Here is a 14,681-nt window from a genome sequence, read left to right as displayed (position 1 = left end):
CAATATTTTGCCCCCATTTTTTGTGGCTGAACTTTTTTCTAAAGTAATAAAAGCCTTTCAGACAAATGACATAATTCACTGTATCAGATATAATTATAAAATTATTTACATGAAATACTGAGGTAAATACAATTCTCTGCTATACCTCGATAACAGGAAAAAGCTCCCTAAGGGCCTCAAATAAGGGCAGCAGTGCGAACTTGATAAATCCTATTTGTGAAGATGATTTGGTCACTTTCTCTCTGTCCATGAATGGGGCCACTGGTAATCCTTCCAATTTTTCCACATCACTCTATAAAACAAAAACATCATCAACTTGGAAACAATGTATTCATAGAAGGACAATTATACAGTACTATATGTACTGAGAGGATTTAAATTTTTTACATTTCTTTAACATTTTTAGATCTTTAAATTAGAACTCTGTTCCATGTATCCAGATTAAAACTTCACAAATGTCTACAACAGATTTATTTCACAATATTAAAACAATATCAATCATTAAATCATTTACAGAAAACAAAAAATATAGAAATGTAATACATATATGTCAAGAAAATGGAAGCACTCTTGACCGACCCTCATTTTAGTGTCAAACAAACAAGACTGGTTAAAGATAAATGAAAGAAAAATAGACAAAGGAATATTATACAATATTAAGGTTCACTGATACTCTGGTAGGAGAGACAACTCTCACTGGGATGATTTATCACTATTGTTCCTTAAGTTCATAAATCTGTTAAATTAAAAGGCTATTCATGTCAAATTTTGTCCACAAGGTATGCTGAAAAGACAGGCTGTAGAACTTGCAAAATTTAGGGAAAATTTAAGGAACAAATTAAAAAAATTAAAGCTACAATTAGGAATTTAATACCTAATTTCAGGTATTTAATGGGACTTCTTACCTTTACAAATTTGACAATAAAATCACAAAAAATATTTCAATCAGAGGAAAGGGGCAGATGATTTTACATTGGTTAAATGCCTTTTTTACTTCATAAATTAAACAGAATATCTCCAGGTTTCTGGAAAGGGATAGACAAAACCAAAATTTTTTTTCCTCTAAAAAACAGTTCTATTTTGGATGGTTCCAGCACACCATGAAATTAATTTCAAGCACTATTTGATTGATTGATTGTGAGTTTACATTTTGACTACATATTTCTCTCATATGAGACATCATCAAATACCAGCAAAAAGCTTTAAATCAGCACTTTTATTGCCCAAAATCGGAAGGGTCACTCATAATGCACCTCGCACCCCTTGGCAATGACATTACTGAAAAAGATGTGCAAAGTTTGCTAGTCTTAGGACACATTTTGAAATAAAAGATGCTACAGAGTCTGCCACATCTGTTTTAAATTTGGATGTTTTACTAACTGAAGACAATATATGGCCAACTTACAACTAAGCTGTATGACAATAACAAGATGACAAACTTTTCCATCATAATCTTTCCATATTTAAGTAGTAATATTTCCTTATCACCTGCAAATTGTGTTATTGTCTAATTACTTATTCGATACCGGGTACTCAAGAGCAAGGTCTGAGAATGAACAGTTTTTACACAAAGATGGGCTACTGTAAAATATATCAATGTTAAGGGAAATTAACAACCTCATTTGATGCCTGGCCCAGCATTTCATACTTTCTCTGATTGTTACAAGGAATTTATTGGCAAATACAACTTTATAAATGGGTCACATTTCTTGACTTCTTTCATACTGCACTAGGCCTTTGTTTTTATACTGAATTTGTCCATGGAATGTTCCATCTTCCTGAGATATCCAAAGGGTTCAAAGTAGGTGTAACCCATTGACAGGAGATGCTCAATCCTCCTGGGCACCTGATCAAACCTCTGAAATTCTCCGGGGTCTGTTTTATGTCAAAAATATTAACATAGGTAGTGGCTGTTCCTTGGCTAAGTGCCAATTGCAAGCACAAGAAAAAAAAGTCACTTTTGGATGAAACCATACAAACCAAGGTCCCATATATGTCATGGTAGGCAAGATATAGAATTGTCACTACTCAATGGCTTCAATTCAAAGTCTAACAAAGAACTACTCAATGGCTCTTAGTGCTGATCAAAATCTACATGTAATTTGAATCCCCTTAACTGTACATGGCAACACCATGTATGAATGAAAAATTGTCAAGGGATGTAAAAATGCAATTAACAATCAATCTCTAAGAAGCAATCTATTCATATACCTGATTGAAAAACTCTTGGAGAAGGCATTCAAGCCATGGCTCAGCAACATCCATTGGACGACATTCATTTGAAATGTCTGCCACTTTTAACAAAATCATCAAAAGCTGGGAAAGGAAAGCACAAAACATAATAAATAAAAACATTAAATGGAAGAGAAAACAAGACTAAAAGGAATAAGAACCGCTGTAAGAAAAAGTAACTACATTTAAAAGATGGAGAAGCACAATTTATATCTATATAGTTTTAACTTCAAATTCTAATTTCTTCAATTCAGTGGAAACTTTTCTCTTACAACAAACACTTCCTCTTTATCTCATTCATTGAACAAGAATTTAAGTCTGTAAAAATATTGTATTTAGTGTTTATATCACTTTTGTGGGAATCAAATTTCACAATAGCTTTATAATGTGATTTAACACATTTCTTGATGTATATGATTTATTACTGTTTGAAATTCCACAGAATTTGATTTAGCATGTGTGAATAAAATACCAATCCAAATGTAATATGTCTCAGTTATTCATTGAATGAATAAAGCAGTTCATTACCAGAATATTTAGAAAGCACACTAAGTGGATGTTGCATATAACCTGCTTCAGTTTCATCTGAAAATCTCTAAGATAGGTCAGTCTATTTATTATTTGCTATTCTGTGTTACTGACTGTGACTCAGGAATTTTTGAAACAGTAAAACACATTCAAGTATTTAATCTTGCAATCATTGGAAGAGCAACACTTTTTTAAAAACCTAGTTGGAAAAGCATCAGTCCTTATAATATGGAAAGACTAATTAAAAAGGACCCAACAAAAATGAAAAGAAGAAAAAAACTACAATGAAAACAAAAATCCCTTTCTGACACCAAGAATCAGAATTAAAGGATAATTATCTCTGAATTCATTTTATCACGCATTTAACTCTTTGATACCAATAGAAAATATTTTAAAAAATTGCAAACAGTGTTGTAGAAATTATGGTAACTTAAGACATCTATATTTCTTACATATCAGAGCGAATCAAAATGTGAAGGATAACAAATTAAAATCATTATAAAAGTGCTCAGTGAACTATCTTAATCTCCAATTTTAATCCACATCTGATTCTTAGTTGAACTGAAGAACAATAATAGGAAAACACACCATCAGTACTACATAGAACACAGGTACTTCCCCCAACCTGATTAAAAAATTCTGAAAGTAAACAATCCAGCCAGGGTTCTGCAACTCCTAGAGGTCGCGCCTCATTTGAAATGTCAGCCACCTTCATGAGTATCATCATCAGCTAGATGGACAGAGGTAAGACAAATTGTACCTTGAATTTTTACCCATAATACTATCGTAAATTGATATTTTAAAAACTGTTTTTCAAACATCAAATACCCTAGGCTTGAGAATACCTGATTTAAAATTCAAATGACTTAAAAACTTACCAGAGACTTGTGTTCCTGATTTTTGAAATCAAAGTTTTTTATGACTGATTTAAAATTATTGAGTATTTCATTATGCTTGGCCATATCTGTTGCCAAAATACATCTGAAAGGAGAAAGAACAATACATATATAAATATAAAGTATGTAACAATTAAGCAAATACTCAAAATTATGCAAATTATATAATTGTTTTTGAGTGCTCAAGTGCATTTTTTTCTGACAGTAACTCTAAACTTGCTACAAATATTTTGGTTCAAGAAAATGAAAAGCCACAGATTAAAATTAATCTTTGTATTAAGCATGAATTTCCAATGTTTTTCCATTAAAAAGTTATGGACTTGAAATCAATTTTACAATTTTCTGCCAGTGACCTTGACCTTGCAAAAATGACCTTCCAATGTTTCCACAAATACAAGATATGTTAGGGCAGTAAATGTAGTATTTTTTTCTATAAGTGAACGTCACAGATACTCAGTCGCTAAAGCCCACACTCTGTGATCAGAAGGTTGTGGGTTCAAACCCCATTGGTACCTGACCTTATCCTTTAAAAAAAATAAGTAGTTACCATTGTCACAGTGAACAATTACCGGTACCTATAAACAAACAAGCAAATACAATTTGCTTGGTCTTGGTCTACACAACTTAAAAAACAAGAGGCCCATGGGCCTTATAGGTCACCTGAGTATCATGTAACAACTTTCCAGCGATTGTATTTGGTTCGTGTTTTAAGCCAAAAGCCATGAAATTCACAAATTTTGAAAGAGGCACCATTGCTTATCAAAGGGCAGATTTCAAAGCATTAATTTATTTTTCAAAGTACCCCCCTGGTACCCCTGACCCAGCAGCCTTGAAATGATCTATTTTGAAAGAGGCCCCTTTCTTCATTATAAAGCCAGCATTAGTTTTTAGCCGGGCTTATTTCTCAAAGAGCAATTACTGGCTTATGTGATCCTGTTCAAGGCAGGATGTTGACCCCATAGTCGCCATTTTAAAGTTACGTGCAAAAATATAGTTCTTACTCTCAACTGCTTTTGAGATAATACAAACGCTAAATAAAGCAACAAAAATAAAACGAAGTTTTATCTATATAAAATAAACATTAGTAGTAATGACTTTGAAAACTTCATAAGTCAAAGAACATAGTTCAAAGCGTAAGGATTTTTGATAATTTACCGTAGTTCTCTACACATACGAGGTAAAGGAGGAGAGGGAACCAGACTGGTCTGTTTGTTTACATTCAGCTGCGGTACCAGATTAATTCTGATTCTGACAAAATCGGACCGTGGTATTAGGATTGCAAAACTTACTGTCAGTGTCTTATCATTTATATTGATAGTTTTAAAATATTTTTTTCATCAGATTATAAAAGTGATTCATGTAAGAAATCCATTCTACTCTGTAAATGAGCCCGGCTCTCTGTACTTCTGAGTACTTTGATTATGTTTAGGTTTAGTTATGAACATGAGAATAAAAATGTTCCGAAGGAGAAGGAAATAAAATATTTTTTTTTTTTGATAAATCAATTATTAACATTTCTACATTCTTTTTTATGCTTTCCTAATAGGCTCCTTACCACTGGACACATAATGCTTACAAATAGGAAAGTAGAACATTTAATTGCTTATTTCATCATCTGCCAGTTTGGGCCAGTTATATAAATTTTGTAATGTTGATCAAAGTATATTTTAAAAAGTCAATTCTTTAAAAGTCTTTCAATATATCTTCATTTTTTAATATGTGTTAGGTGAATGTGTAGACATTGTTCTAAAATTTACTTGATGCCTAAAATTATAATTCCTATCATAAAACAGACAGGGAGTATTGGGAAGTAGAGTCAACATTTTTTCAATTAAGTGTAAAATAATTTTTCTGGCTGATACAAATGATACTACATGCCTGTATATATTTGTATATTCTTGCCTTTTAATAGTTGATTTTTTTTTAATTTCTTCTGGTTATTATTTCTTCCTCAAATGGACTTCACTTCTCCCATAGTTTTATTCATTATATCTGATGCATAAGCAACCCTTTTCTGAAGAATGATGCTTAGACTGTAAGCTATAACAATGTCCCTGGCAATATGCAATAGCTACCACGGGCAGTTTAAAACATGGGGGAGGGAAAAAAAATTACAGTTACTTTTGAAACGAATACATAATTATCTCACCAGCATGTCATTGTGCAACAATCGTCAGCATTTTATTTGTCCTTTGAACGGGGGAAACGTTTTGAATGGCACTCTTATCGATGAATTTTACACTAAACCAAGCTATCTAGATCTAGCTTTATTTACCCGCTGTTTCAGAAAACCGGAAGTGCGAGTTCGTAAATTTGATATCTCGATCCCGACTCAAATTTGACATCGGAAAGAAAAAATTTTTATTTTTTCTCTGAAAATTCAAAATCTTGAGCGGAGGGTTTGTAAAACTGAATATAGAATAAATCCTGGCCTTCAATATGTAATTAGATCATTAGCATATTAACCAGGAGCAAAGGATAAGATGTTCATGCATTTCACTATATAATCATTAGAGCCCCACCCTAAAACAAGAACCCCTGACCCTGGGGACATAAAATTCACAATTTTGGTAGAGGCACTCTTGCTCATCATAACTATGTACTTAGTTAGTTTATTTAATACCCAGGAGCAGAGAAGAAGATTTTCAAAGATTTCATGTATTTTCACTGTATATAACCAATAGAGCCCCGCCCTAACACCAGAACACCTGACCCTGGGTTCATAAAATTCACAATTTTGGTAGAGGCACTCTTGCTCATCATAACTATGTACTTAGTTGGTTTATTTAATACCCAGGAGCAGAGAAGAAGATTTTCAAAGAAATAATGCATTTTCACTACCTACTTATTTAGCCCCGCCCTAGCACTAGAACCCCTGACCCCAGGGCCATGAATTTCACAATTTTGGTAGAGGACTCATTGCTGAACAATCATATTTGACTGATGTCCATAAAGAAGAAGATTTTTGAAGATTGCATTAATTTTAGTGGTTTTGGCCCCACCCCTCAGGCCCCAAGGGATCATGAAATTCACAATTTTTGTTCCCCTTCAATAGATGCTTTGTGCCAAATTTGGTTGAAATTGGTTCATGGTTGCAGAGAAGAAGCTGAAAATGTTCAAATGTTAACGCACGACGCACGACGAACGACGACAGACGAAAACGGATAGCAATAGGTCACCTGAGTTTACTCAGGTGACCTAAAAATATTGGAATATTGGAATATTGAAATAATGGAATATTCCTAATCCCTCGAGGTAACACACCAATTTTTAAAATTATATCAAAGTGTTTAAAAAAAAAGGTGTTACCGGATCATTCCCTCTCGTATCCGTTTGTATTCTTCTTTGGAGACATTGCGTAGTATATTACAATGACTTTTCTGCAGGACCTCAAAAGCTACGTGGCAGTGATGATTCTCCAGGGGAGAAATGTCATTGTATCGTAGAGCCAATTCAGTCCTAGCATTTATCTGTAGGGAACAAAAACTAATAGTAAATAAAAAAAAACTTTGAATCTACAATCCCCCAAACATGCACTGTAAACAATATATGTACATGCACTGTAAACAATAATAGAACATGTACCAACATTGACTTTCTTAAATGCAAATCAATTACTTTGTTTTTTTCTCTTTTGTATTTGTTTTCAACCAGACCATATAAAATGAACAGCTTATAAAAGCTAGAAGGGATTTTTTTCTTCTCTCTAGCATTTTCTTTTTCCTACAACCTTTCTACTTTAATTTTTTTTAAAAGAAAGCATCAGCAACAGGACTTTAAATTAATAGAACTTTAGATCTTCATTGTAACATTGAGAATCTTCTGAAGAAATACCAAATTTTGCACACAGTCATTCCCAAATTGAAAACCAAAGGAAATTCTCAAGCGACTTTAAATCAATACAAAATATCTCCTAATCAAATAAAAGAACATTTCCATCCAATTACAGAGGCTTAGTCTAAAAATTGTTTTCCAAGTATACCATTAATCCACATAGATAAATTTGGTATTCATCAACTGTCTATCATTTAATTGTTTCTTTATCATAATGGGTTTTTTTTCAGCTATCATTTAAAATAATTCTTTCATGCACAAGACACTCATAATCATAACATTAAAAGACTGCATGATTAACAACTTTGCTGATCTCCATGCAGTACATTTACTTTCCATAGTTCATTCATCTTATAAACTGAGTTGGCTTACTTGATATGCATTGTTGTACCCTGGATGGTCCAAATCATGACATATTGCAGAGGTGAGGAGTATAAAAATATCAACATCGTCTAGCACCGATCTGAGGTCAATAAGCCAAGTCAAACCATACATCTACAAATCAAAATCAAGTCTACATAGTTAACACAAAATCAAAGCCTAAGTTACTTTGTTGTTACTGCAGATTAATCACAATGGGAAACTTCATTTCAACCTAACCAAAGGCTTTAAAGATATCTTAATATTTTTTACTATATGTTTCGAACTTCCCTTTATTATTTGACAAATAGCAGCAATTTTGTTCTTGAAAGTAAGACTAGCAATTAGTAATTAGTGTCGATGCTTTGAGGATGAAATCTATTCATTAACATGAGCTAAAAAACTGTCATACTCAATTTTCATTGACTACATTATCCTTTTCCAATATGTGGTTGAGGACTTAAGGAACAACATGCATGCAAAACCTATACCGGAATACATTATTTCACTTACCATTTGGGCAACCATGAAACAGTGTTTGAAATTGTGAAAAGGCACTTGGTTATAATTTTTGTATATCTCATACAGCCACTGATGTAACACATTCATCTGCAAAAATGAAATAAATAGCATTGAAAGTAAAAACAAAATCATTAAACATTTATTTTTGGGGGGGGGGCTTTTGTTTTATTTTTCCTTCAAATAGTTAACTTCCTATATTTTCATTTGAAAATTTTTCATTTGGTGCAATAGTACAATATGTGAATATGCATGTTTTTATTGTAACAATAAATCCACAGCACAAAAGAGTGTTAAATTCATATCAAAATCTTCATGTGTCCCACTGTGTGTGGAGATTTATGCCAATTTGAAGAAGAAGTTTTTTAGTGTTCAAAAAGGCTTTTATACTTAAACATTAAACATAGCATTACTTAGGCATAAAAAGCATACAATATTGTTTTTGCTTGCTTTAAAGAACAGGAAAAATCAATCCCTGTTCAAACTTCTAAAGTCATTAGATTCATTAACGAAGCATCAAATCATGAAACAAAGCAGGTTGAAAGAGTTCGTGTGTTTAATGGATAACATTAAAGAGAGATCATGTGTTTAATAGAGGACATTAAAGAATTTTCCCTATTAAATCTCAGCTGTTCAATCTACTAATGACATGACAAAGATTGGATAATGAAATCATTAGACACACACTATCGAGGTAGGAATATCATATACATTGCAGTCTCTCTGGTTTATCCCTACATCACCTGACAATAAGACACAACTGAAGATGACTGTTTCTGTCCAAAACTTCAGAACCCTTCATTGGAATTTCAAAATTGAGGATGTTTCATACCACAGATAAGTAATGTTCGTGTCAAGACTTTGAATCAGATGCTCAAAGTGAAATGAGATGTTTGAAGGCTTAGCTTACCTTTTTCTCATTATATTCATGATCATCACTACAATACCACATGAAAGTGAATCAATAATACAAGCAGCCTCAATGCTTTACCTTCATATTTTGCTAGACATGGAGTCAGGATCATGATTACAATTGTATCACACCATTCAAGGACAACATATTGAAGTTCTAATTAATCCTTTATAATTCACAATTCCTAATTAAGTAAATGAATTTGCAATGGTTACATTTTCACTAAGAATATATATTAGCATTTGTTCTTTAAAAAAGACTTCCATTTATTTACCCCTCCACAACCAAAACATGACTTCCTCTTTAGCCTGTAGGATGTGATTGAAGAGACTTTATATATATCTTATATGTTACCTGTACCATGAATTTTTACTACAGTTTCACTATATGTATTTCTACAATCATTTGTTGCTTTTAATACCACAAACCTTGAATATGAAAACATATTGAGAAGTCTGGATTTACCTCGATGTTAAATCTGGAGATTAGATCAAGGTCTATGTACATCTGTCGCAGTAGGATTATCATTTCAGGATCGTCCCACTGCCAGTTATCAAAGGTAGGCTTACGAAGATATTCTCGAACTTCATCTGTTACTTGTACTTGACTGAAATATATAAAAAAAAAAAAAAACATCCATAAGTTTCCAATTTTCTACATGACTTTGGGTGTCCAAATTCATACAAAAAATGATTGTTTTGATCTTTGTTTCACAAAATGATAAATCTGTATATGAAATTTGATTTCAGTAAGTATATCCTCTGTGAGGAAAATGAACAGAAACTTGGTGGACAAATAGACAGACAGGCAGACAGAACAAGCAACAGACAGGAGCAAAGCAATATGCCCTCCCTTCTTTGAAGGGGGGGGGCATATAAATTAATTCCTGGACATTGAAAAACTTAATGAATTGCCCAAGATTAAAAATGTGCAACAATGTGCATCTATCATGGCAAATCATTTGTCACAACACAGACTCAATGAAAATCTTGAGGAAAATCCTTCCTTTACTATGAGAAAAAACTTTCTGATGGATCATCTTGGTATTTTAAAACTGTGATTGATTAAACTTTAAAATACTTTTTTTTTTAAATTACAGATACTGTCACAAATACTGAAACAAAAGTAGAGTAAAACTGGGCAATGCACTATAAGCTGACATAAAATTCTGATTTAAAAATGTGTATGTATGTATATCTGTATACATTTCTCAAATTCAATCTTGTGTAAGCACAGGCTGCTATAAAGTCTGGTAATAGCTAGGAAAAGAAATGATCTAAAAAGGTTTGCCTTATACATGTATTTTCACCAAGGAATTTTTTTATACTGATCTTTCACATGAATATACAAGAGGCCCATGGGCCACATTATTTTCTTGGGTGATGCAGCAAAGATTTGTTCTATATATATTTCTATTCAAAACTTGAGATTCCCTTTGTAACCCCACTCTACCCCTGGGGGTCATGATTTTAATAATTTAATATCTACATACCCAAGGATGATTCCAGCATTTTCATTTTGCATTTATGGCCCAGTATTTCTTGAGAAAAAGATTTTTAAAGATTTGTTCTATATATTAATTCTATGTAAAACTTGTGATTCCCTATTGTGGCCCTGCCCTACCCCCAGGGGTCATTTTTAACAAATTAATTCCTTCAAGGATGCTTCCACATAAGTTTCACTTCCCTGGCCCAGTGGTTTCTAAGAAGAAGATTTTTAAAGAGTTGTTCTATATATTTCTATGTAAATCTTGGATTCCCTATTGTGGCCCATCCCCATCCCCGGGGGTCATGATTTTAACAATTTAATATCTACACTAATACATGTATGTTCTCACTAAGTTTGAAGTTTTGGCCCAGTGGTTCTAGAAGAAGATTTTTAAAGATTTGTTCTATATATTTCTATGTAAAAATGCTCAGGAAATTTAATTATGGCCCCATCATTAACCATGTTAACATTATTTTCAATTTTTAAAATGACTACCCCAGGATGCTTTCAAAAGGACAATATAAACACACTGTCTACAGTAATTTTTTAATACCCCACCAATGTAAAATTTACATTAATGCCCCTTGTAAGGAGACTTGGCCCAGATTTTAAATTTTATAATTCCCCTTCAGTTTTGTACCAAGTTAGGTTAAATGCTCTTGGTTCTTGGTTACTGTTGAAAATGTGAACTAGTTTACACACTTGTAAAGCCAACGGGTGATCAGAAAATATATATCATATATAGTCATTCACTTTTATTCTCTACAGCAATTTAATTAGACAAATACATGAGAGACCTTCACTTTGAGAAAAGAAATCAAGTAGGTACATATAATGATACAAGCATTTTCATTTTGCATTTATGAGATTTCAAGCAAAATCAATTATGATCTTTCTTTTATATTTAATCTGAGGCTAAGCCATATCACTGAATATCCCTATACAGTTTGATTGTCAATGAATTAAGGGGGAAATCAAGATGTTAAATCCATTAATGAGGCCGACTATTCTCTTCACATCCCCATCACTGTCATGCACATTTAATGCTACAAAATACATGCATTTAGCTCTTTAATGCAATTTTTTTCATTCCTAAGTAAAGATGTACAACACACTGGGAAATTTAATTATTTTCATCCTTAACCATGTTAACATTATGTTCAATTTTTAAAATGACTACTAATCTCAAAAGGACAATATAAACACACTGTCTACAGTATATCAATCATAAAATTTAAAATGCCTACTGATATGGGGCTACCAGTTGCAAATTTTATAATCATAGTTATTCTCATATTAATAATGCTATTTTTTTTATTAACCCGAACTAGCTTACACACTTGTAAAAATGCAAGGACAATATATATCATATATACCCTTAACTTTTATTTCATTTTTTGCATATACAATAAATTGTAATCTTTCTCAAAGCACAGCATTTATTTTTTATTCCATGAAAATTTTATTTTACATTTCACTGAAATTATACATTACTTTAAAATTGGTTATATAACATTTCGATTAATGGTCTTCATTACAATTTGTGCATTCTCTGATATAAAGGTATTGTTTTTCAATCAATGAATTAAATATATTTAACAACATATAAACATTATACAAAAAACTTTTTATCAGGATGATTATTAAATCCGATGTTGTTTTCATGCAGACCCTTTGCACATCAAATTACAAGAGGCCCAACCTTAAAATGTCACCTGAGTATCATGTAACAACTTTCCAGCTATTGTATTTGGTTCGTGTTTTCCAAAAGCCATGAAATTCACAAACATTTGACAGCAAGACCTTGCTTATCAAAGGGCAGATTTCAAAGCATTAATATTTTTAGTAAACCTCATATACACAGTGAAATTATCTATTTTGAAAAGAATTGTTCATTATAAGGAAATTTTTTTATGTTTATCTTATTGCAGCAAATCGTTTTTTTTTTTTTGATAAAACAATTATCATAAATGTCACTGTCATGCTATCAATAAGCTCCTTACCACTGGACACATAATGCTTACAAATAGGAAAGTAAAACATTTAATTGTATTTCAAATAAGATTTTTATATAAATTTTGTGTGCGATTTGATATAAATATATTTTAAAAAATCAATTCTTTAAAATGTTTCATATATTTGATTTTTTAATGTGTGTTAGGTGAATGTGTAGACATTGTTCTAATATTTAACTTGATGCGCAACGACGTTCCTATCATAAAACAGTACAATATCATGAGGGGTGTACATTTTTGCAAATGTAAAATAATTATTCTGGCTGATACAAATGATCTCGTTTGAATATATTTGTATATTCTTGCCTTTTAATAGTTGAATTTTTTTTTCCATATATATCTTCAGGATTGATTTCTTCCTCAAATGGACTTCATTTTTTAGCTTTATTCATTACATCTGAAGAAATAAAATTAAAAATGCTTAACTGTAAGCTATAACAGAGACCTAAACAATGTCCCTGGCAATATGCAATAGCTACCACGGGCAGTTTAAAACCTGGGGGATGAAAATAATTTACAGTTACTTTTGAAACGAATACATAATTTTTTCACCAGCTTGTCATTGTAACAAAGTCCAGCATTTTATTTGTCCTTTGAACGGGTGAAACCTTTTGAAAGGCAATCTTTCATGAATTTTAAAAACCAATCTATCTAATGCATATTTACCCGCCGTTTCATCGTAAAACCGGAAGTGCGAGTATATTTGCAATCTGTAAACGACATTTGTCATCGGAAACGAAAAAAAATTTTTTTTTCTAAAAATTCAAAACCTTGGTGGAGGGTTTGTAAAACTGTAAATAAAATAAATCCTGGCCTTAAATATGTAATTAGATCATTAGCATATTAACCAGGAGCAAAGGATAAATGTTGTAAGAATTCATATATCACTATAAAATCAATAGAGCCCCAAAAGCAATATTCCAGGGCCATAAAATTGACAATTTTGGTAAATGTGTATTTTGTAGATCATAACTATGTACTTAGTTAGTTTATTTAATACCCAGGAGCAGAGAAGAAGATTTTCAAAGAATTCATGTATTTTCACTATATAATCAATAGAGCCCCACCCTAAAATTATACAAAAAATTATCACAATTTTGGTAGAGGCACTCTTGCTCATCATAACTATGTACTTAGTTTTTATTTAATACCCAGGAGCAGAGAAGAAGATTTTCAAAAAATAATGCATTTTCACTACCAATTTTCAGCCCCGCCCTAGCACTAGAACCCCTTTACCCCAGGGCCATGAATTTCAAATTTTGGTAGAGGACTCATTGTATTACAATCATGCAAACAGTTTGACTGCTTGATGTCCAGGTTAGGAAGAAAAAGATTTTTAAAGATTGCATTAATTTTAGTGGTTTTTTTCAGGCCCCAGGGGGGCAGTAGTTTATTGATTCACAATTTTCTTCCCCTTCACCCATAGATGCTTTGTGCCAAATTTGGTTGAAATTGGTTCAGTGGTTGCAAAAACCACTCGAAAATGTTCAAATGTTAACGCACGACGCACGACGAACGACGATATAGACGAAAACACTAAATAGGTCACCTGAAATTTACTCAGGTGACCTAAAAATGACATGCATTTACTCTTTAATGCAATTTTTTAAACTTAATTAACAAAATTTAACAAAATTGAGAATATACAGGTTGAAAAATTAAATTACAATTTTATATAACTGATTTTTAAAATGATTTTTCAACCAATTAATACATTGACGTCATAATAGTGTGCTTTTGACGTTATGATAATTAAACTAAAGCTCGTAGAAAGTGGGTAATAAAAATGTTATAAAAGAAAAAATATAAAATATGTGCTCTTGAAATTTAAAACATAGAAATGTGAGAATCTCTTGGTCATTTTTTAAATTATTTTTTGTATAAATTTTATCCTTT

At 31.9% G+C, this 14,681-nt stretch overlaps 1 protein-coding gene across 2 annotated transcripts in view; it reads right to left on the bottom strand.

The window, feature by feature from the left end:
• Nucleotides 1-14,681, bottom strand: part of LOC134268939 (high affinity cGMP-specific 3',5'-cyclic phosphodiesterase 9A-like) — a 29,342-nt gene that overhangs the window by 3,344 nt on the left and 11,317 nt on the right. Inside the window, exons 6-12 of one of the 2 annotated variants that reach the window (XM_062751175.1) lie at nucleotides 9,748-9,889; nucleotides 8,364-8,459; nucleotides 7,863-7,985; nucleotides 6,966-7,126; nucleotides 3,639-3,741; nucleotides 3,386-3,490; nucleotides 146-292 (exon numbers count right to left, since the gene is read on the bottom strand). In XM_062751175.1, the coding sequence (XP_062607159.1) occupies nucleotides 146-292; nucleotides 3,386-3,490; nucleotides 3,639-3,741; nucleotides 6,966-7,126; nucleotides 7,863-7,985; nucleotides 8,364-8,459; nucleotides 9,748-9,889 (877 nt within the window). Of the gene's footprint in view, nucleotides 1-145; nucleotides 293-2,211; nucleotides 2,317-3,385; nucleotides 3,491-3,638; nucleotides 3,742-6,965; nucleotides 7,127-7,862; nucleotides 7,986-8,363; nucleotides 8,460-9,747; nucleotides 9,890-14,681 lie in introns of both variants that reach the window. The other variant, XM_062751173.1, reaches the window with a different exon arrangement.

Source organism: Saccostrea cucullata, unplaced genomic scaffold, assembly GCF_032062105.1.
Source record: "Saccostrea cucullata isolate Sc308-1 unplaced genomic scaffold, CSIRO_AGI_Scuc_v1 ctg687, whole genome shotgun sequence".
In the NCBI taxonomy this organism is placed as follows: Eukaryota; Metazoa; Mollusca; class Bivalvia; order Ostreida; family Ostreidae; genus Saccostrea; species Saccostrea cuccullata.
The sequence above is the reverse complement of the archived record's forward strand: the minus strand, read 5'-3'. Positions and strand labels throughout refer to the sequence as shown.